The 24,915-nt window shown below is 35.4% G+C and overlaps 1 protein-coding gene across 1 annotated transcript in view; it reads right to left on the minus strand.

The window, feature by feature from the left end:
* The window catches only part of GRID2 (glutamate ionotropic receptor delta type subunit 2), a 1,601,543-nt gene that overhangs the window by 359,760 nt on the left and 1,216,868 nt on the right, over positions 1–24,915 (minus strand). The window contains exon 10 of the mRNA XM_019962451.2: positions 4,164–4,361. Coding sequence (XP_019818010.1) covers positions 4,164–4,361 — 198 coding nt within the window. The remainder of the gene's footprint in view (positions 1–4,163; positions 4,362–24,915) is intronic.

Consider the following 24,915-nt stretch of genomic DNA (forward strand, 5'->3'; position numbering starts at 1 on the left):
AGTCTTGAATAATCTAAATTACTTTATGATATTTTGACTGCATGACTATTTGTATATTTGAATTGACATTTTTGAGGTGCTTAAAATTAGAGCATACTTCTCTATTGGTAACAGAAGACAGTTAAAGAGAACGCTGTGAACCCTCAGTATAACATTACCACAGTCATCCTGTGATGCTGGCTGTCCTCTGCTCATGAAAATATTCTCTTCCTCTACCACCCTCTCGTAGTTTTCTTCCCATCTCGACACCTGTTTCAGCAAACTCTTACGTAGGCGTCTCCTCTTTCACTTGCTTGATAAGTACTTCTTAAAGCCTAGTCAGAATGGCTAAATATCTTTTTGAAGAAAGTAAAAATCTAATTGTAGTAAATAGTGTTCGTTGCTCAGCTGTGTCTGACTCTTTGCGACCCCATGGACTGTAGCCCACCAGGCTCCCCTGTCCATGGGATTCTCCAGGCAAGAATACTGGAGTGGGTTGCCATTTCCTCCTCCAGGGGATCTTCCTGACCCAGGGATTGAACCCAGGTCTCCGGCATTGCAGGCAGTTTCTTTACCCTCTGAGCCACCTGGGAGGCCCAAGCTTGGCGGGGGGAAGGGTCTAAGTAAAAGTACACAGTAACAGCATGGATCACAAGTCCCTTGAAAGTCTGTGATCTGATGGATTAGGTTAGCAGTTCTAATTGCAGTAAGTAAATACATTTATAGTTTTTCCAGCTAAAAAATCACACATTTGTCAGTCAGCTTTTTTAAACCTGAATTTTTGCTTTGTGAAAGGACCCTGCTGATCTCTACATTATCATATAATAATATGCTCTTACATGCAAATAAAAACAAATTATTATGAAGAACATCTGATGTGAAGAACTGACTCATTGGAAAAGACCCTGATGCTGGGAAAGATGGAAAGCAGGAGGAGAAGGGGACAACAGAGAATGAGATGTTTGGATGGCATCACTAACTCGATGGGCATGAGTTTGAGCAAGCTCTGGGAGCTAGTGACGGACAGGGAAGCCTGGCATGCTGCAGTCCATGGGGTCGCAGAGAGTTGGACATGACTGAGCAACTGAATTGATGAAGAACATCATACTATTGCTGTGTGTGATTCTTATGTAATCAAGTCTTAAAATGATTTTAAAAGGTTATAGTTGGATGAGATATTCCCACTAAAATACTTGTACTCCTCACTTCATAGGTGAGGAGGTAAGTCTCAAAAATTTAACTAACTGGAGCAAGCACACAACCAAATTAAAAACAGCAGCAACATCAAACTAATTTTAATGCTTATTACTTTTAACTAGCATTTATTAATAGTAAGTGAAGTTTACTATTACTTGTCCACTAAGATAACTCTTACAGATTTTTATCTACTATATCTACAGAAAAAACTTGTATAATGTTTCTTCCTTTTCCTTATATTTAAATATAATTGTTTATTTGGGTTCAGTTCAGGCAGGACTCCTCAGAAACACAAAGATAGGATGCTTGTTTTGTGTTTATAGTAAGGAACATAAGGTAAAGAGTCATAGATTTAATAAGAGGGTGAGGATTGATGATTCCTGTTTTCCTATTAAAATACTTATATTAACCTTTTGCAAATAAAATTACATATGTAAAGCATTTATTAAATAAACTGATACTATTTTTCAAGATTTAAAGAATATGAAAAACAGCTTTATTATTTTTCCTATCACTGTCTTCAACATCTCTTATTTTTTTCTCTTCTGCATCTCTTGGAAACAACTTAGATCCTTTCATTTTCAGAATACTTTTATAAATAATTCCAGTTCTGGCAATAAGGGAATATTTTTTAATTGGGTTAACCCAACGAAGAATAATGGTAAATTCTGGGTCAAATTTTTTTAAAAACCCACAAATTGAATAGATTGTGTAACAGTCAAAAACAGGCATAAACTGTAGGCTCTTCAACCCTTTAAAGACAGTAACTGCTTTGGGTGAGTTCCTTTTTTCTATAGCTCATTCACTGAGAACACACCTCAGTTAGGCAATAGAAAGTAGCTAGAGCTCAAGCAGAAAGTCAGAACCTTATTAGCTTGATGTGTTAGAGGGTGGTGTTTGAGGTATCCAGGCTGTCCAGAAATCAAAAGGGACTCACATAAAGGAGGGAGCCACAGAGAAAGAAGCCCCATAATCTATGTATAAGCTTCCCCCAAATCATTGGTTGACTCCTAACCAACACAAGCATAAGAATAATTTTAGCTATCTAGAATAAAAAAAGTTACTGAATGAACTTAATGGAAACTGGAGATGGCAAAGAAAGAATCAATAATCTGAAAGTACATCAAGATATATTAACTCATCTAAAGTTCAGAGAGTAAAATATCATAATAAAATAAATAAGACCTCAGGGATGACCACCCCTACACTATAAAAAAGGAGCAAAGTACAAATGATGGCTAACTTCTCATTATAAACAACATTTGGCAAAAGACAATAGAATGATATATTTAAAGTCATGAACATTAAAAAAAATATGTATGGTAATGAATGTTAACTAGACTTATTGTGGTAATCATTTTGCAATATATCCATATATCAAATCACTATGTCATAAACTTGAAAGTATTTATATTATGTTGTAAACATTGATACATAACTGCATCATGTATGTATGTTAACCAGGTTATGTATCAATGTTATTGTGAAATAATAATGAAAACATTTATTATTGTATGAAATATTATTGAATGATAATTTTACTTATTGTTTTTGAAATAAAAAGTTACTCTTGCTTTAAAATCACCAGCCTTGATTTTAGGAATAATAATATTTTACCTACAATATTCTTCTCAGACAATAAAAAGTATAAAGAAAAAGATACTTTGATTATAAGTGACTGTGTTCTGAGACTCAGTGCTCTTGTCAAACGTAAATCAAAATTAGCAGTGCCACTATTTGAAATATTTGAAAACACTAAGACAAAAAGTACCTACCAAAAATAATTCTATCAACTCAGAATTTGTTACATGCTAAAAATATTATTCAAAAATGAGGGTAAACAAAGAAATTTTAAGGTAAGCTAATGTAAAGAGTATATGCCAGGACTGGACTTCAAGACATTCTAAAGGGAATTTCTTCAGGTTGAAGTAAGTGATACCAGTTAGAAGCTCAGATGTATAGAAAGGAATAAAATGTCCCAGAAATAGTAGAAAAATAGTTAAAACATTAGACACTGTCTCCCTTCCCTTTATACCTTTGAAAGTCAATTGATTAAATAAAAAAGTATAAAGTTTTACTTTGGAGTTCATCAAATATAAATATATAACCACAATAACACAAAGGCTATGGTGAATATAAATGGAATTATATTGCTGTACATTTATTACTTTTTAAATGAGAAATGATATGATTTTAATCTACATAAAGTGTGATAAGTTAAGAATGCACATTACTGTCCTAGACTAACCACAGGCAAACAAACAAACAAAAACCAAATAAATACAAATAAGAAGCTAAAAGGGAAATAAAATCAAGCACACAAAAAATCAGCTAACCCAGAGGAAGGCCAGAAATGAAGGAACAGAGGGAAAAATGAGATACACAGAAATCAAATAGTAATTTATAGACCTAAATATGACTATTCAACTCATTAGGAAAGCATAATATTTACAAATGTGGTGCACTTAATAATAAAGCTTCCAAAAAGGAAGGAAAAACTGACAGGAACAGGGATATAGTAATGGGGAAATTTAAAACACTTCTCTGAGAATTGCAAGAACAAGGAGAAAAATATAAGTAACAGTAGCTTTACCTTATTTAGATCCAAAAATGAAATGATCAGTTCCTAAGTGGTCAGAATCTTATTTATTTCTTGAACTTGTGTTTAAAATTAAAAGAACACATTGACATAAATTGTGTTTGGAAAAGGCACTGTGACTTCATCATGTACCAAACAGTGATAATATGTTTGAAGTATAACTTTGGTAAAGGTAAATCCTTGCTCTAAATATTTTTTAGGACATATTTTGAAATTTAGGTTTGTATTGTCATCAATTTTTCTTTCCACAAAGTTCATGAAATAGTATAGGCTGAGACTTGCATTCAACACCACCACCCAAGGCCTTGCCTTACACTTATTTTAAATGAAATTAACTTCCAAGGGTTATAGTCAACTTTAGATGTGTGATAAACAAACAAACGCTTACCTTAAACACTAGTTCTCCTACCAAGCCATTCCATGTTCCATCTTCCTGTGGGCTTCCATACTTGTGATCCGGTGCAACATAAATTTCATAGTTAAAACCCAGGTAGTTGGATAAGGCATCCAGAACATCGATGGAGAAGCCTTGGTATTTTTTCGGCTTACCCAGGACATTTTCAGACACCATTACAAAAGGTTCTTCCTACATGAAATTAAAAGAAATCGTTGGTGTCAATCTATGCTGCTCCTTTAAAGCAAAGATTAATTCTTCAAAGAATGCAGCTTACAGTTTAAAATTGATTTTGTACTGTGAGAGAATAACTTTGAAATAAAACTTATGTGTTATTAATGCATCATTTTACCAAACTGTTTAATCACCCAGTTTCTTGTCATCTCTCATTTAATTATTATCATATCAAAAAATTAGATGCAAGTGATTACAAAACTTCAGGAACCATAAATTCATTTCTCTTGCCACTTCAGGATAAACCTAAGATTCATCAAAAATATAATCATATTTAGGAAACCATGAATTTATTGTTTCTGTCCCTGGGTAGTTATTTTCTATATTTGTCAAAATACATGAAAATATTTTAAGAGATATAAGAGACACAAATTGTTTTGAAAAGATACAAAAATTCTAAGAACTTACAATTTAGCTAAAATTTATAATATCACATTTACTGGGAGTTATTTGCTAAGTAATTTTGAAACTTGGATATAAACACACATTTCATTGCAAAAGTAGTTTCTCCACTACTGTTATGAGAAATTCACTTACCTTTTTGGTAATCTGTGTAATTTAGTAAATTTAGCAAATTGGTTTCCATTTCAACCTCTTTCATCTTTTTGCATTGTTGTGCTGTTACAGTTAACAAATGGTCCCCTTTCACTTTTTAGAGCACCTAGTGTTATAAGCACTAAATTGGTCTGACATGCTGGCAGACTACAGAAAATTAGATAATGTATTTCTTAATTTCCTAAACTTGTTCAGAAAACTTTCAGCAACAGTAATATTTACAGATAACCATCCACAGTGTATATATCTACCTAGTCCTGTGGGCAGGTTATCATCTATCCTCCGTCTAAGCCAGAATACCTAAGGATTGTAACATTAAGGACTTACAAAATAGCCTTTATTGAGTTATAAAATAATATTTGGCTTTTGGCTCTTACTCAAAGACACTAAGTCAGTGCCTTATAAAATCAGCTGCATCTATGATAGGAATATTTTTCACCATAACATTCTGCTGCTGCTGCTGCTAAGTCGCTTCAGTCATGTCCGACTCTGTGCAACCCCATAGATGGCAGTCCACCAGGCTCCCCATTCCCTGGGATTCTCCAGGCAAGAAGACTGGAGTGGGTTGCCATTTCCTTCTCCAGTGCATGAAAGTGAAAAGTGAAAGTGAAGTCACTCAGTCATGTCTGACTCTTAGCGACCCCATGGACTGCAGCCTACCAGGCTCCTCCGTCCATGGGATTTTCCAGGCAAGAGTGCTGGAGTGGGGGTGACATTGCCTTCTTCGACCATAACATTCAGTTCTCCATAAACATTACCATGAGATAAGTTTTTATATTGTCCAGAGACAATAGAGCTTAATTTTGCTTCAGTAATGCCTTTTTTAAAATAATGAAAATAAAGTAAATAATTATTTAGATATCCTATTTCACTTTAGATACCCAGGAGACCACGATGCTCATCTATAACTATGTTGACATTGTGGTATTTGTAATTTTCAAAAAATCTTGATTTTCCAAATTGCTGATACTTTTTCATTTAAAAAATGGTCTTGTTTAACTGTTTATAACTTATCTTAGCGCAAAATAAATCAGTAAATGAACAGTTAGATGAAGGAGATGACTGCTATTTGTTCCCCAGTAGTGGGAACAATTAATTGCTCTTCATTAATTATACATATCTATTTTCAAATCAGCAGTTGAGAATATAGACAATCCACAATCTCCTTTTAGGCAAAGTGAGACCACGTGACCAGTTCTGAGAAGTGTGATGTAACCAGGGTGCTTTGTGCAACTGTTTTTGTGTCCTTTCTACTTCTTCCAGCTGGCATGAACACTTAACAGCTGGAAGTTCTGGTAACTGTCTTAGCTCACACATAATAGAGAAATAATACAGAAGTGTATGTCCTTGACATTTGAAACGCTATAGAAGGCTCACACTGACTCTCTACTGTTCTAAAACATAAAAAAAAAAAAAAAAAAGGAAAGAAAACCTCAATTTCTTATTGTTGTTAAGCTCAAGATATTTTTTTTGGTTTTTACCAGTATTTGATCCTAATGAACAAAGATAGACTGATATATATCAATAGGTTGGAAACTTTGAGAATGAATGAAAATTTTTAACAATTCTGACGTTTAATCTAAATGATATCAACTAAATAAAAAGTAAAAATTCAACACATCCTTTAATACTATGCATAAAATACAGAACATTTTCTTGATTCCAAATTAAAACTTTCATCTAATATAGCAGAGTTTATCACTGTTAATTATATAACCTAGTTAATGATGATACATTGCACAATGCATCTGTGACCTGAAGTCACAAAGTCGTTCAGAATAGGTCAAAGAAATTCCAAAATAAAGATCATATTCAGAGAGCATGAAAATAAGATCAGGAAATTCCAGAATTAATTGGGCATTGATTATTTATATTATGCTGTGCATGCTGGCAACAGAGAGCATGTACTTATTTCCTTATACACATCTCATTCATTGCTATATTTTGAACATCTATCCATCGACAAACTAATGGAAAGATGCTTCATAAAAGATCTTATTGGTCCTCTACTAATAATTTTGACCATATACTTTCTTTATTTATTCATGGACTTAAAATCTAACAAATCTCTTAGGTTCAGCAGCAATTTAATCACCAGGAAATGGAAAACCAGTCTTTAGGGTGACATTTGGAAAATTAAGAGGACTAATAATAATGCAAAGCTAACTGCTCTATGTGGCAAAAATAATACCCCAATGTATGCTTTCGTATGAAATAGTGATTCTTTTCAATTCTATTAACATATCTTTAGAACAACTGTTTAATTGCTAAGTTGTGTCATATTTGCTTAGTATGCTGAATTTACCCCTAGAAAATATTTTTAATTGCAACATTATAAGTAAATCCCTAGGCAAATGGATCCCTTTCAGAAGTTTGTTGTCAAAGTCTGTTCCTAGCAACATCAGCTACAAATGATTAAAGATACAGAATAAAAATGATTATACTAAGGGTTTTTTAAAGAGAGCTGATGAATTATTGATGAACACGCTTTTTAATTTTACGTCCTAAATAAACTTTATTACATTTTATCACTGTCCTCTAGATCAGTGTTCTTAAGCTTTGTTTTTAAGCTCTATTACACATTTGGATTGTTATGCATAAATCCTACCTCAGACCAGTTGTGTTTTATGAGGACAATCAGCCAATATAGTGGACAAGTAAACATAGCAACAGAAATTCGACTGAAACTCTGGGACTGATAATAGAAAAGATACTTACTCCTTCTCTATGGCAATACTGAGCTTGGTTTAATCACTTTTATCTATGTACCTGTTTCCAAAATTTATTCACTCATTGACTCATCCATTTAACATGCATTAAGCAGTTATTGCATCAAATTACTACACTCAATATAGTGAGAGATATTGGTAAAAAGTCATGGACACCATCTTCAAAACAATTGTAACCTAGTATTGGAAAAGCTATGTCCTCAAAAAACATAAAGTAAAACTTGAGTATCACGTACCATGACTGGCATGAACAGAAGACCAGAGCAATACAAAGGAAATTGTAAAAATAATGGAAATAGGGAGTTCCATAGTGGTCCAGTGGGCTCCACACTCCCAATGCAGGGGCTAAGGCTGGATCCCTGGTGAGGGAACTAGATTGTGCATGCCACAACTAAAGGTTTAAGATTCTACTTGACCCAACCAAGACTTGGCCTTGCCAAATAGATATTAACAAATTTCAATTTCACTCTGAATATGAACACTATGAATGTTGGGCACCAGAATATATCCCCAAGAATGTTTATAGCAGTATTGTCTATAGTAGCCCAAATCTAGAAATAATCTCAGACCATGAACTCCTTAATGCCAAATTCAGGCTTAATATGAAAGTGTAGGGAAAACCACTAGACCATTCAGGTACGACCTAAATCAAACCCCTTACATTTATACAGTGAGGTTACAAATAGATTCAAGGGACTAGATCGGATAGAATACCTGAAGAACAACGGACGGAGGTTTGTGACATAGTACAGGAAGTAGGGATCAAGACCATTCCCAAGAAAAAGAAATGAAAAAAGGCAAAATGGTTGTCTGAGGAGGCCTTACAAATAGTTGTGAAAAGCAGAGAAGTGAAAGGCAAAGGCGAAAAGGAAAGATATACCCATTTGAATGCAGAGTTCCAAGAATAGCAAGGCGAGATAAGAAAGCTTTCCTCAGTGATCAATGCAAAGAAATAGAGGAAAACAATAGAATGGGAAAGACTAGAGATCCCTTCAAGAAAATTGGAGATACCAAGGGAACATTTCATGCAAAGATGGACACCATAAAGGACAGAAATGGTACGGGCCTAACAGAAACAGCAGATATTAAGAACAGGTGGCAAGAATACACAGAAGAACTGTACAAAAAAAGATCTTCACAACCCAGATAATTACAATAATGTGATCACTCACCTAGAGCCAGACATCCTGGAATGCAAAGTCAAGTGGGCCTTAGGAAGCATTACTACAAAAAAAGCTAGTGGAGGTGATGGAATTCCAGTTGACCTATTGCAAATCCTAAAAGATGATGCTGTGAAAGAAAATGCTGCACTCAATATGCCAGCAAATTTGGAAAACTCAGCAGTGGCCACAAGACTGGAAAAGGTCAGTTTTCATTCCAATCCCAAAGAAAAGTAATGCCAAAGAATGCTCAAACTACCACACAATTGCACTCATATCATGCGCTAGAAAAGTAATGTTCAAAATTCTCCAAGCCAGGCTTCAACAGTATGTGAACCATGAACTTCCAGATGTTCAAGCTGGATTTAGAAGAGGCAGAGGAACCAGAGAACAAATTGCCAACATCTGATGAATTATCGAAAAAGAAAGAAAATTCCAGAAAACATCTACTTCTGCTTTATTGACTATGCCGAAGTCTTTGACTGTGTGGATCACAAAATGTGTTGAAAATTCTTCAAGAGATGGAAATACCAGACCACCTGACCTGCCTCTTGAGAAACCTGTATGCAGGTCAGGAAGCAACAGTTAGAACCGCACATGGAACAACAGACTGGTTCCAAATAGGAAAAGGAGTACGTCAAGGCTGTATATTGTCACCCTGCTTATTTAACTTATACTCAGAGTACATCATGACAAGTGCTGGACTGGATGAAGCTCAAGCTGGAATCAAGATTGCTGGGAGAAATATCAGTAATCTCAGATATGCAGATGGCACCACCCTTATGACAGAAAGCGAAGAACTAAAGAGCCTTTTGATGAAAGTGAAAGAGGAGAGTGAAAAAGTTGGCTTAAAGCTCAACATTCAGAAAACTAAGATCATGGCATCTGTCCCATCACTTCATGGCAAAGAGATGGAGAAGCAATGGAAACAGTGACAAAGTTTATTTTTTGGGGCTCCAAAATCACTGCGGATGGTGTCTGCAGCCTTGAAATTAAAAGACGCTTGCTCCTTGGAAGAAAAGTTATGACCAACCTAGACAGCATATTAAAAAGCAAAGACATTACTTTGCTGACAAAGTTCCGTCAGGTCAAAGCTATTGTTTCTCCAGTAGTCATGTATGGATGTGAGAGTTGGACTATTAAGAAAGCTGAGCACTGAAGAATTGACGCTTTTGAACTGTGGTGTTGGAGAAGACTCGAGAGTCCTTTGGACTGCAAGGAGTTCCAATCAGTCCATCCTAAAGAAAATCAGTCCTAAATATTCATTGGAAGGGCTGATGCTGAAGCTGAAACTCCAATATTTTGGCCACGTGTTGTGAAGAACTGATTCATTGGAAAAGACCCTGATACTGGGAAAGATTGAAGGTGGGAGGAGAAGGGGACAGCAGAGGATGAGATGATTGGGTGGTATCACCAACTCAATGGACATGAGTTTGAGTAAACTCCAGGAGTTGGTGATGGACAGGGAGGCCTGGTGTGCTGCATTCCATGGGGTTGCTAAGAGTCTGACATGACTGAGTGACTGAATTGAGAAATAATCTAAAAATCCAAATGTACTTCCACATGGAAAAGTGAATACATTGTGGTATATTTATACAATGTAGTATTAAACAGCTTCAAACTGAAGACATTAGAGTGATATCCAATAACATGAATGGACCTTTACAAGAATCATGATGAGTGAAAAAAAGCAATATTCCAAGGAATAGCTTGGTTCCATTTTTGTAACATTTAAAAATCTGGTGAAATAGCTATGTGTTTAAGGAGTCACACCTTAAATAGGTGGAGACACTATAAAGAAAATCAAGGAAGGAATCAGCTTTGGCTGCTAGAGAGGGTGTGATAAGAAAGATGCACAAGGATAGCTGCCTCTTGTAGGTAATGACAGTATTCTATCTTTTGTTCTGAGCAGTGGTTATCTAGATATTACTCTACTATGCATTAATTAATGGTTTAAACTTTTTTTGTGTATGGGTGTTATAATTGTAATATAAATAAAAATAAAGTACATTAAGTGGGAGAAGATAATGGAGGATGTTGAAGTCAGATTAAGGTTACTGTCTTTTATCTGTCAGGGAACCAGAACTTTGTGGAAGGGAAACAGCATAATTAGAAAGTAACTTTGAGAGAAGAGTGTAGAGTGGATTGTGACAGGATGGGGAATAAGTGTCCTTTGTAACCATACAGATGACAGGGGATTATAGCCCACACCTGTTAAACATAGATTTGAAAGTTGTATACAGGTGGGTTGGAATCTTCTATTACAGGGACAGAAAAAGGAAAAAAGAAATTATAAAACCCTGACTTTAAAATTCATTTCCCAGCAATTAGTTTCAAAGAGTATTAATATGACTGAGTCTAAATTGGTAAAAATGTGTCTGCCTATTAAATGAAAACAAATTGCAGACTTCGATTTGCTGATCATTTGGATGAAAGAATCTCTAAACACAATTCTCAGCAACTGGAACAAATGACGTTTTCACTGAATGCCTGTAGTTTATCAATCTTAGTGTTAGCATGAGGATCCATACACTTGCTTATAGAAAAATGGGTTTCTGTCATTGGTAATTTTCATATTAGCAAGGATTTATTCACATCACTTGTTAGGTTATTAGATAATAACTTCATAATTCTGAACTTGTACCCAATCACTTAAAAAATCTCATGTTAATTGCTTAGTTGATTTACAACAATGTTTGCAACTTGCAGACTTTGTTGTTAAATCCCCATATTTTAATAGCTATGCAATACTGTTTGCTAGTGATAGAGTTTGGAAAAAGCATCTGACATTTTTGATAGGTGTAAGTGACAAGCTCTACTGTGAAGTCTTTATTGAGGGCTTTATAGAAGTTAAAATATGCATTACTTCACAGAATGCCGGGCTGGTCAAAACTTGGAATCAGTCACTGGAAATTCCTTACCATTCTGCTCACATGTGCAGCTCAAAGACATTAACTAGAGAATAAGAATATTTCTTAATGACCTGTTTAAAAACTTCTCCCCATAAACAATGCTCCTGGCTGAAGCAAACAAGAACTGTCTTCACGCACAGTGTGAGCTTATATTTTGCTTAGGGATGACACATTCCACTGTGATATATGCAGAATTAATGACTATCATTCTTCTTGGAAAAATCTCATTATTTTTATAGACCATATACAAAATATTAGAAACTACTATACGTTTAAAAAGGTAAAAGGTATGGAGTTGGTTATTAAAAAGATATTGAAACACCAGGACAGGAAAACAAAAATAAAAAACATCAGAAGAGGAACAAACAATCTAGGTGTTGTAAAAACAAAAACATCTGAGTTGCATGGAGAGAAGAAAACCGGCTCATAGGGATATGCAATGAAAACATTTTTCAAAGGGCTTCCGCAGAAGGATTTTATGCAGGAACAAAGATTTAGAAAATATTGCAGTAATCGAATTTTTGCTTAAATATATTTATCAGACAATATATTACCTTTGCTCAAACATATTTATCAGACAAGATTCAAATTATAAATATCAGTAAATAAAAATATTTACTCACTCTAACTTCCTAAAACCATACCTTACATATTATTTCTGACTCCTATTTTGTAAGCAATTATAAAAGTCAAAAAGATATTTTAAATTGAACACAAAGCTATTGGTATGCAAGGTAATTCATTTTCACAATAACATGTTTGATTATACATTCCTTTCAAAACATGAAATGGTTATATTTTAGTGACTTAATGGAGGGTGGCAAAACCAAAAAATATGTTTCTTTTGTTTCTATGAGGATCTGAAAGAAACATAAGATGCTGTAACTGGAAATACAAGGTTATCAAGGACAATGGGTGATCACAACAATCCTGAGTACATTAGTTTTCATTTATTGGTTTTCCCTCACAGGCATTTGAAAATACATTTTAGGAGGCTTAGATTTTATAGGCCACAAGATTACCATATATAAACTTAGAAATATTAGACCTTTGGTTTGCTTTCTGAATATAAGTGCTGGGTAATACTTAATGTTTGTTGGGCCCTGTCTTCATTATTTTGCTAAAATTCAACACTCACATGAAACTTACAAGGCCACAGCCACATACAAGAGTCAATTCTAGTCCATAAATATTGTCAAAAGTTCACTAGTGCAGAAGACTTTGTAAGTGCAGTCATGTCAAATAAAACTATCAAAAGTATGTTTTGAGATATAGAATATTGCAGCTGCAAAAAGTGATTGGCTTCACCAAATGTCAGAATTCTACCACATATTTAACTCAAGAACCTGGTAACATCTGACTTCCAAATGATGATAACGTTTACAAACACTCTGGTTGATACAGTCATAGTCCTATAAAAATATTGTCAATAACAGTCCTGTTAGCACTGTCAGCAGAGCTTTATGTCCAGACAGTCCATGTCCAGGACATAAGCTTTATGTCTAGACAGTCTATGTCAGGACATAAGGATGTTTAATAAATATCAAATGAAGCTAATTAAATATGAGAATACAATAAAAAGTTAAACTTGAAATGCTTAAAGTTAGTGGTATATATATCCAAAATAATATTATTACAGAAAAACAGCAGAAATTCATGTATCTATTGTCATTCAAGAGTGTTAATGCTAGGCAATGCTATGCTAAGAACACAGCAATGAACAAAGCCAACAATGAACAGACCTCTCTATCCTTGTAGACCTACATGCTAATGGGAGTGGTGGACAATACACAAAATAAGCACTGTTTATGTTATGTCAGGTGATAAGAACGTGGGGAGAAAATTAAATAAATATTGAGGACAAAGAGCATGTGAGAAAGTGTTGTACCTTCAAGGAAGAGCCTCTTTAGAAAAACCTTTCAGACTGAAAAGAGAGTAAGTGTAAATGTGTCAGCAGGAATCTCTCTGACATGACTGAGAGATAGAAGGGACGCTGGTGTGGTAGGAACCGAGGAAGTTAGGGTCAGATAGGAAATATCTGAGAGATAACAGGTGTGTGTCCAGTGGAGCTTCAACGGTACTTTTAAGCCCCGTGACAACTTTAGCTCTTATTTTGACTGAGATGGGCAGCCTGATGGGCTCTGGGCAGAGGGGGTGTGTGATCTGCTATGTTTTAACAGTTTTCAAGACAGTTGATGGTATTGAAAGAAAGCTAGAAGGGCCAAGGACAGAATCTAGGAGAGTAGTTAGGAATCCTTTGCAACAAGCCAGTGAGTTAGGGCAGTAAGCTGAATTTGATGTGAAGTAGTTGGATTCTGGGTAATCTTTGAAATCCCAAAGCTGATGGGATTCACTGATACATCAGATGTGCAGTTATTAGTACTTAGTGAGAATTGATAGGATGCTATGCCATACTTCTGGAAATTCTAAGTGGAGACCTCAGCCTTTAGAAGTATATGGACTCCTGAGATTCTCCCTGAATGTTTTTCATTTGGCATATGCAACATAATTTTATTAGAGGGATTAAAACTTTCAATCAATAGACCAAAGTCCTTAGGGCGAATGTTCAATACAGAATCAAAGGTAATATTTTGAACAAACCTACTGCATTGAGTGCAAAATTAATACACATTCAAATTTAATAGAAGGAAAATGTGCACTTTCTTTTTATCCTGCGTATTTGTGATTCACATAATCAGTTAAAAGAGAAATAATATTTAGCAGAAGAAATAAAAATCATTAAAATCATCATAATCTTTAAAGCTTGAATTTTAAAAGGAGAAAGTTCAATACCAAACATTAAGGGTGAATTATTTATTTTTGTTCTCTTAATACACCTTTGAGAAATAGAAATTTCAAAAAAAGATGAGTTATTTATAGCTTGTTGGATTGGCAAAGAATGTTAATTTTTAATCATATAAGGAAGCAGACTTTCTTATACACTACTTATGTGAGTTAAAACTGGTACAACCTTTAAGCAAACAAATTCATGAAGTGAAGAAGTGAAGTCGCTCAGTCGTGTCTGGCTCTTTGCGACCCCATGGGCAGTAGCCTGCACCAGGCTCCTCCGTCCATGGGATTTTCTAGGCAAGAGTACTGGAGTGGGTTGTCATTTCCTTCTCCAGGGAATCTTCCCGACCCAGGGATAGAACCCAGGTCTCCTGGATTGTAAACAGACGCTTTACCATCTGAGCCACCAGGGAAGTTTAAACAAACAAATTCATGGTAGGAAAGCAAACGTTTGGAAATTTTTGTGTTATTTCTTTTGGTAGCTGTCCAACTAAGAAGGTAATAATAAATGAACATAGTTATGTAGCTAAAAGAATGTTAATTGCAACTTCTCTAGTGAGAACTTGAAAACAAACTAAATGTCCAACAATTAGGGATTGCTTTTTTAAAACTCTGTATCATGGACTGAGACACAGCACATTCAGCTGTCATCTCCAGTGTCTCAGTGCCCTGTTACATAGTTATTTGCCCAGAATCAGACCACAGGAGGGTTTATTTAAGAACATTTTAAAGGCTGGAGTTAGTTTGTTTTTGTTTGTCTTAAAGATTCAAAATATTACAGTAAAAACATTACTTTCACTTGCATTCCAACATATTTCAGTAAATGGGACACGAAAATGTTGAATTTCAGTTGGCATTCTGGGAATTATGTAAAACCCTGAACAAATTAATGGAAATTTGAGACAACTGTAAAGATCATTCATCAAGCAGATGAAAAAAAAATATTGATTTACATCTGTTGTATAAAGGATACTTGTTTACGTTAAAGATAGTCATATATATTTTGCTTAATGGGAAGAAAACGTACAAAACTATTCATGAGTATGTGTGCGGGTGTCTTAGTTAATTCAGACTGCTATAACAAATTACTAGAGACTGAGTGGCTTAAATAGCAAACACTTATTTCTCACAGTTGTAAAGCCTGGAAAGTCCAAGATAAATGTGCCAGTAGATCCAGGGTTTGAGGAGAGCTTGCTTCCTCTGCTTCACAGGGCAGAGAGCAGAGAGATCATCTTTCTCATGTCTCATCTTGTGAGGGCACTAATCTGATTCATGAAGGCTCCACTCTCATGAGACGCATGTGCACATGTAAATAAACCTTGACTTTCTCCTGTTGTCATTTAATTCACAGGCCCCCAAACATATGAACCTAAGAAGGTAGAAGAAAAGTTTTCCTCCCAACAGTACCAAGCCTTTTTCACGCAAGAAGATAGTCTTTCCCTTAAAATCCATCTGGAGATAACAAGGTACATAATAATTTTGGTAATCCCACTTTATACCCTTTGCTGAAACTGCACTCACTATTTCTGCCATTGACCTGCCTGATCTAAGGTTTTAAGAATAAGGTGACAGGTTTTCTATTTCCAGTAAGCTGAATGCTTTCTGAAGGACATGCTTTTTTATTTTGATTTTATTATGAACCACAGAGGGATACTTAAAGAAAAGATTTCTTGCATAGAGGGCAGAAACAGAAGAATAGAAAACAGAAATGTGCTGATATTTAAAAGCAAGAAACAAATCTGTGGGGATTTACAGAATGTAGAGAAGTCTCAGCTTAAAGTGGTAAAGACCATATTCTATGTTTCAAAAATTAGTAAGGGTATAAAAGATTACTGAAGTATTATTTAAATTAATAAAAAGCATATAAAATAGATTCTGTGCTAGTTTATCAGGTCTGTAGATATGGACTACAGTACTGAATTAATTGTGGGGCCATATTAAGGAATTAGAGGAATATACCCGTAATTTGGGCTTTCCTGATAGCTCAGTTAGTAAAGAATCTGCCTGCAATGCAGGAGACCCTGATTCGATTCCTGGGTCAGGAAGATCCACTAGAGAAGGGACAGGCTACCCACTCCAGTATTCTTGGTCTTCCCTGGTGGCTCAACTGGTAAAGAATTTGCCTGCAATGTGGGAGACCTGGGTTCAACCCCTGGTTGGGAAGATCCCCTGGAGAAGAGAAAGGCTACCCACTCCAGTATTCTGGCCTGGAGAATTCCATGGACTATATAGTCCTTGGGGTTGCAAAGAGCTGGACACAACTGAGCAACTTTCACTTCACCCATAATTTATGGAAAAATGTAAAGATGTATGCAACTTTTTCCCATGATTTTTTTTTTATTGCATAATAGAATGGAATGTTTAGTGTAAAACTAGTCACAATACTTAACCCTATGACATACTTCATTGGATGGAGCTAATGTCACTTAGAGTGATAAAACATTGAACACTGATCCTTCTATTTTTACATTCCTCAGCAGATACTCCAGGAGTAATCCCAAATGTAACATTGCATGTACAGAAAATCATTTTAGTTTTGAGGCTGAAGACCAAAGGTCATTCTTAAATTTTGAAAGGACTCATTAAACAAAGGTGAGAGATATTTTTCAAAGTCTTTGTTCTTGATGAGTGATCACTTTTTTATTCTCCTTGACTTCTAAAAAATTAAAAGAGTTTGCTTTTTAATGCTAATCAGTTTCTTCTTTATTCCCCAGTAGACTTCAGACCATTCAGCCTCCATACTGTATTTTCTTGAGCTCTTTATTGACCATGGTCTTAGAGATTTTATTTGGCTCAGAACAACACAACAGCTTGTTATTTTTAATTGAACTGCAGAGTACATTAGTCTACATAAGAATCAATGGGAAAAATTAATTTGAACATTTCATTTTCCCATTTAATGCCACTGGCGATGGTTAAAAAAAAAAGGGAAAAGGAAAAAAGAAACACCTTCAAACCTACCCCCAAAAATCTAAAATATGTAAAGTGCATATCCTTGTGCTAACTCCCATCACATAGAGAACCTGAAATTCTTTGCTCAAAATTTTAAAACATCCAAGAACCACAAATTCGCTTTTCAGCATAATGGCTTTTTTGTTTCCAGGTTAAAATAATTGATACACAGTTTACATGGAGATGCTGTGAAGAGATACCTTAAAATCCAAACCTCTTTGTATTTTGTCTGATCATTGAAAAACCCAAGGGGTGTATTTTGGAAGAGTATGCATTTGCCTTCCTTTCCTTGACCAGCTTTTCCATTTCTGGGGCCTCCATACAATATGGTGGTTCTCTCCTTGACTGCCTCCCATCTCCCAGAGGGAGCTGACTTTTAATAGCTGTTTGTGTTCTAGAAGCTGACAGATGAGTAAACTATTCCCATGTTGGGTACTTTTTGGAGGTAACTTTTCTCATTTTAGACCACCCTAGAGTCCTGTTTAATGCAATGGATAGTGACTTGATGAATGGTCCCCCATTGGTCAAAACCTGTTACCTGGCTTTTGAAAAACTCCAAATCACGCCTGAGGCCTATCTTCCTCATCGGTAAGGCAGCCATATGCTGCTGCTGCTGCTAAGTCGCTTCAGTCATGTCCGATTCTGTGCGATCCCAGAGATGGCAGCCCACCAGGCTCCCCCATCCCTGGGATTCTCCAGGCAAGAACACTGGAGTGGGTTGCCATTTCCTTGGCCTTGGCTCTTGGAGAGGGACTGGGAAAGCAGACAAGGTTTTCTCAAAATGTATTTCCTTTGTAAACTGAAACCTAATGATTATACTTTAATTCCGAACACTAGTTTTCCCTCCTAATTGGAAAGGTTTCTAAGATGTAAGAAAGGACAACTTCCTGTGACTTTTTTTTTTTTTTGCATCTGTTTGCCTAGTATCAGTTATGTCACTGTAAAACAGCAACAACATCAACATGCTATGGGAGCTTAGAAGTGACAACTGAATATGCATCTTCTTAATGAAAGGCTGAACCTTTTGAGAGGTCAAGGCAACATTTAGAACACTGATACAGCAAGATGTGTGGGAGTATCCTACTTTATATATTTGTACACCTAAATATCTATTACTACATAATTAAAAGGTAAATACATGCTTTTCATGTATCCTTTTAAATAAAGTCTTTGTTCAATAAGATCTTCCCAGTAATAGAAAACTGTCTCAAAAGTCTCTAATATTTTAAACTATGTCCAGTACATAGTTTCTAGAAAGTGAATTTTAACAAAGTGGTGAAATAAAAGTTTATCTTTTTAGTTAAAAAAATTTGGAATTGATATGCTTTTTGTCATTGTTTGTCCAGCATTGCAGAATTTCTCTGTATCTTGTATGACCTATTACTCAGCCAAGACTCAAAAGGATCCCTAAGCAAATTTCTGCAAGTATTCTCCTCAGATAGTTCTCTCTTTTCCAACATGTTCCCTATGGCTGGTGAGAAGTCAGACAAACAAGGATTCAATGCTCACTTTTGTTCCAATTATAACTTGAAGTTATTTAACTAGCTCTAAGTATCAGCCATATCTACAAACTGCAAATAATAATCTTCAGGGCTCCATGGAGATTAAAATAACTGAGAATAATAAGTGTGCCCTAAATGCGGGCTAGTAACACTTAATTCATTAATATACTACTTTGTAACTCTAGAAAGTAAAATCTATGTCAGAAGCATTTCTCTAGTTTTCATATTTTTACTTATACTTGTTTTTCAGGAATTATATATAGAACTGGTTTTGTGTTTTTTGTAACTACGCCAAAGCTACTGCATTAGCAAAAAGTAACTTAAAACTTCAAGGTCACCTTAACATCTGGATTTCTTTTAGATACAGTGCTATATATAATTCTGAAAGTAAAGTATAATATAGTTCATATGATGTTGGTTAAAATATTATAGAAGTTATGTAAATCACATAGACCTACTGTTTCTACATCTTTGAATTTTCAAATGACTATATCAATACTTTTCTAAACTTCTAGAGACAAGCAGTAAATATATTTTTCAGAAGTGAATTATGTACCATATCTCTGAAATATCTATGCAGTGTTTATTCTAAGAATTCAGGTTTCATCTTCCAAAAGGAAGAAAAGTTGGGTCATGCATGGTTATCTCAGTGCTGTAGTGATCCTTGCATGTTTGCATGACAGCTATCATCTTAAGAATTGGTGTGATGAGAAAGAATAAGAAATTGTTAAGTCATTGTCATGCATCAATTCTCATGATAATTTTATTCACTCAGCATTGAAGTGAATACATATTTCAGTGTGGCTATGAATTATATTGTTTGCCTCAGCCAGTCTTCCTCAAGTGTCTGTTTATAAAAATTGCATTCTCCCCTTTTCTCTCACATGAGCTGGGTATAAGCAGCAGAAGAGATAACAAAATATGTATACCATAAATATCTATGTCTACTGATTATACTGCTTCACTAATAAAAATGAGATCCATTTTATCTTACCTTACAGCTAGATCAGGATTTCAACCATGGTGTATTTAAATAGTTAATGAATATTATCTAAATTATATAATGCTAACCTTATTCTCACAGAAAATTTCTAATTAAATTGTCTCTAAAGGAGCTCTTAATAAAAAAGGAAACCTAACACACAGGCTGCTGGAATGGTCTGCATTTCAATTTCATTTGCTTCAGGTGATACTGCAGCTCACTTATAGAGTAATTTAAATTCTTGATATCTGCATACTTTTGTGTATATTCTTTACATTGTTGAATATTCCTTCCCTTTTCACTATACCATGTTAGTCCCTGCCAATGTTTCAGAACTAATTTGTGTCATTCTTTAAGCCTTTTCCACTGCACTACCCATGTGATAGATACTTCTTTTATGTGCTCTTTTAACGCTGTGCATAATAAGAACTAACACCTAGATACAGCACTTCCTACGTGCCAGGCTCTACTCAAAGACGTGCTTTGTTCTTTCATATATTAGTTCCTTTAGTTTTCTTAACAGCTCTATGACATAGATAATGTTACCTGCATTTTAAAGATGAAGAAATAGAATCATAAAGATTTTGGGATGGTCATGTACACACTGCTACATTTAAAATGGATAACCAACAAGGAACTACGGTATAGCACATGGAACTCTGCTTCATGTTATGTGGCAGCCTAAGGAAATGGCAAAACACTCCAGTATCCTTGCCTGCCTTTTCATACTGTTCATGGGGTTCTCAAGGCAAGAATACTGAAGTGGTTTGCCAACAAAGGTCCGTCTAGTCAAGGCTATGGTTTTTCCAGTGGTTATGTATGGATGTAAGAGTTGGACTGTGAAGAAGGCTGAGCGCCGAAGAATTCATGCTTTTGAACTGTGGTGTTGGAGAAGACTCTTGAGAGTCCCTTGGACTGCAAGGAGATCCAACCAGTCCATTCTGAAGGAGATCAGCCCTGGGATTTCTTTGGAAGGAATGATGCTAAAGCTGAAACTCCAGTACTTTGGCCACCTCATGTGAAGAGTTGACTCATTGGAAAAGACTCTGATGCTGGGAGGGATTGGGGGCAGGAGGAGAAGGGGACGACAGACAGTGAGATGGCTGGATGGCATCACTTACTCGATGGACATGAGTCTGAGTGAACTCTGGTAGTTGGTGACGGACAGGGAGGCCTGGCGTGCAGCAATTCATGGGGTCGCAAAGAGTCGGACACGACTGAGCGACTGATCTGATCTGATCTGTTCTGATCCTTGCCTGGAAAATCCCATGGACAGAGGAGCCTGGTGGGTTGCAGTCCACGGGTCGCAAACAGTCAGGCATGACTAAGCGACTAACACCAGATAGGGGAGTTTGGGAGAGAATGGATGCATGTATGTGTATGGTTGAGTCCCTTCGCTGTTCACTTGAAACTATCACAATATGGTTCATCAGCTATACCCCTCACCAAAATAAAAAGTTTCTTCAAAAAAAGTAAAACATCTTAAAAAAAAAGAAATAGAATCATAAAGAGTTTAAATACAATGCCTAAATTCACATATAGGAGACCTAGAGATTTAAATATAATCTGGTTCTGGAGTCTGTATTTTTAATAGCTTCATTGAAATATAACTCACATACATATAATTTATCCATTCAAAGTATACAGTTCAACAGCTTTACCACATTCACAGACTTATGCTACAATCATAGTAGTTTTAGAATATTACTCTATAAAGAAATCCAATTTCCTTTAGCCATCATTTCTCAATCCTGTAATCTCTCCCAGTCCTAGTTACTAGTCTACTTTCTGACCCTATACACTTGCCTATTCCATATAAATGGAGTCATATAACATGTGACCTACTGTGACTGGCTTTTAACTAGCATATTTTCAAGGTTCGTCCAGGCACCGTGTTATCAGTGCCTCATTACATTTTACTGCCACGATGTTTCGTTTTATGGGCATACCACTCTTCTTCCATTCATCAATTGATACACCTTTTGGGTGTCTCCATTTTTTGTTATTGTAAATAAAGCTGTTATGAGACATATGTGTACAAGTTTTTGTGTGGACACACATTTTCATTTCTCCTGGAACATACCTAGAGTAGAATTTCTGAATCATCCACTAAGTTTGTGTTTAATCATTTAACAAACTGCTAGACTATTTTTCTGAAGCTCTTGTACTATTTCACATTCCCACCAGCAACATACAAATGTTTCATTTTTCCACAGCTCTGCCACACTTGTTTTTATCTGTCCTTTTGATTTACAGCCATTCTAGTGGGTGTAAGGACTTCCCTAGGGGCTCAGATAGTAAAGAATCTGCCTGCAATGAAGGAGACCTGGGTTCATTCCTTGGGTCAAGAAGTTCTCCTGGAAAAGAGAATTGCAACCCACTCTAGTATTCTGGACTGAGAAATCCCATGGACAGAAGAGTCTGGGCTACAGTCCATGGGGTCACAAAAGAGTCAGACACGACTGAGAGACTAAGCATGTATGCACACATGTATATAGTGCATGGTGTAAAGTGGTAGCACACTGTGATTGTTATTTGCATGTCTATGATGACAAATGGTGTTGAGAATCTTTTTATATGCTTATTGGTCATTTTTATACCTTTAAACCCACCCAGATCCTTTGCCCATTTTTAATTGGTTTATTTTTTGCATGTTGTCATTCTTGAAACTTTATTCTTTTTATGTATTAAATACAAGTCTCTCATCAGACACATGATCTGCAAATATCTTATACCATGCTCTCGGTTGTCTTCTTATTTTTTTACATTCTATCGTTTGAGACATAAACATTTTTAATGTTAGTGAAATCTAATTTATCTATTTGTTGGTTGTTTATGTTGAGTGTTATATTTAAGAATCTACTGCTAAAATAAAGTCACAAAGATTTACATCTAATGTTTTCTTCTAAGAATTTTATAGTTTTAACTTATACATTTAAATTTATGATCTATTTTGAGTTGATTTTTGTATGCTATTTTAGGGAAGGATCTTGGTTTATTCTTTTGCACCTTTTGTATGTGGGTATCCGGTTGAAAAGACCACTATTCTTTCCTCCATTGAATGATCTTGACAATCTTGTTGAAAAATCAATTAACCATAGATATATGGATTAATTCTGGACACTCACTTCTGTTCTACTGATCTAAATGTCTATTCTTGAACTAGTTTGATTACTGTAGCTTTTTTAGTAAGTTTTGAAACTGAAAAGTGTGAGTGTTCCTATTGCTCTTTTTTGAGATTTTGTGGGTTTTGTGTTTGTTTTCTCCCTATTCTGATTCTCTTTGCAGTTCCATGTGAATTTTAGGATCTGCTGGTCAGTTATGGCAAAAAAGAAAAAAGAGAAGACAGCTAGAATTTTGATAGAGATTTCATTGAATCTGTAGCTCTATTTGGAGAATATTGCCATCTTTACAATATTGAGTTTTCCAATCCATGACTATATGCTATCTCTCCATATTTTTAGGATGTTTTAATTTCTTTCAAAGAATGTTTTGTAGCATTTAGTGTACAAATATTGCAGTTGTTCTGTTTATTCTTTTATTTTATTCTTCTGATATATTTAAATGAAAATAACTTTATTAATTTCTTTTTTGTAATCTTCATTGTTAGTGCACAAAAATACAATTGATCTTTGTAAAGTGTTTACACTTCAGAGCAGTTGAAGTCTTTTATTAACTCTAATTGTGTATGTGTGTATTTACTCTTTAGGATTTTCTATTTGCAAGACCATGCCATCTGTAAATACAGAAAGTTTTACTTTTTCCTTTCTAATTTCATTCCTTTTACTTAGTTTCCTTGCCTAATTGGGGTGGCTAGAACCTCCAGCACGATGTTGAACAGAATTAGTGAGAACTTTAGGGATTTAGAGGGGTTTTTCAGCATTTCACAATTAAAATGATACTCTTTATTACTTCAGAAAATTCCTTCTCTTTTATTATGATTGTCAACTTTTTTTTTTTTAAATTGGGAAAGAGTGCTAGATTTTATTAAATGGCTTACATATGTTGAGATGATTATGTGGGTTTATCCCTTTATTAATATGGGATATGATGTTGGTTTTCATAAACTGAGCCAACCTTGTACTCGTGGAATTAACTTCATTTGTTTATGGTGTATAATCCTTTTTATATATTGTTGGATTCAGTTTTCCAGCATTCTGTTGAGGATGCTTGTGTTTGTATTCAAATGTATCATAGTCATTGAAGTCATTAAGTGATAAACTCCACCAATTATTGGTTGATTGCCTTACTGTTTTCAGCAATTCCTTGGATTTGCTCAGTAGTTTGAAGAAACTAAATTTTGGTAGGGGTCATATTTGAAGTCGGGTTTTAAAATTTATTCTGACCTCAGGAGGGATATTCTTAGTTATCTTTTTTTCTGGCTTTTCCTGGTAAACTAGCTAGCTTATGATTCAGCTTATCGTTTTTAATTAAGAGGAGCCAAAGGCTTGAAATTCCCCATGCTCTGTTTCAAATAATTGGAGAGTACTTAAGCATTCTCTTTTGTTATGGACTGCCTCTCCCCTGGACAAAGTCTTTGCTACAACTCTGGGTACTGAGTTAAGTGGCAGCCTCTGGCCTTCTCCACTTACCTCAGTTGGCATAGAACCCCTGCCTTGTAACAAGGTGGAGTGATGGAAACCAAAGCCCCAGTACTCTAAGTCTGTTACACCTGGGATAGAGACTGCCTTCTATGTGTCACAGTTAGGTGGAGAAAGGGAGCCCACAAATTCTTGGTCACACTCACCAGGAATTTAACCTTTTCAGATAAGATTGGGTGCATTCAGGGTGGTATGGCTGTAAGACTTAACCTTTTCAAATTACATTTAGATTGTGTGGAAAATGTTAGCAGCCTCCAGGAGAGATAACCCTTCATTGGAAACTTTTAAGGGAGATGAAGCCCTGTCTTCTTGGCCAAATTGGCTTGGAG

This window comes from Bos indicus, chromosome 6 (genome assembly GCF_029378745.1).
Source record: "Bos indicus isolate NIAB-ARS_2022 breed Sahiwal x Tharparkar chromosome 6, NIAB-ARS_B.indTharparkar_mat_pri_1.0, whole genome shotgun sequence".
NCBI classification, from domain to species: domain Eukaryota; kingdom Metazoa; phylum Chordata; class Mammalia; order Artiodactyla; family Bovidae; genus Bos; species Bos indicus.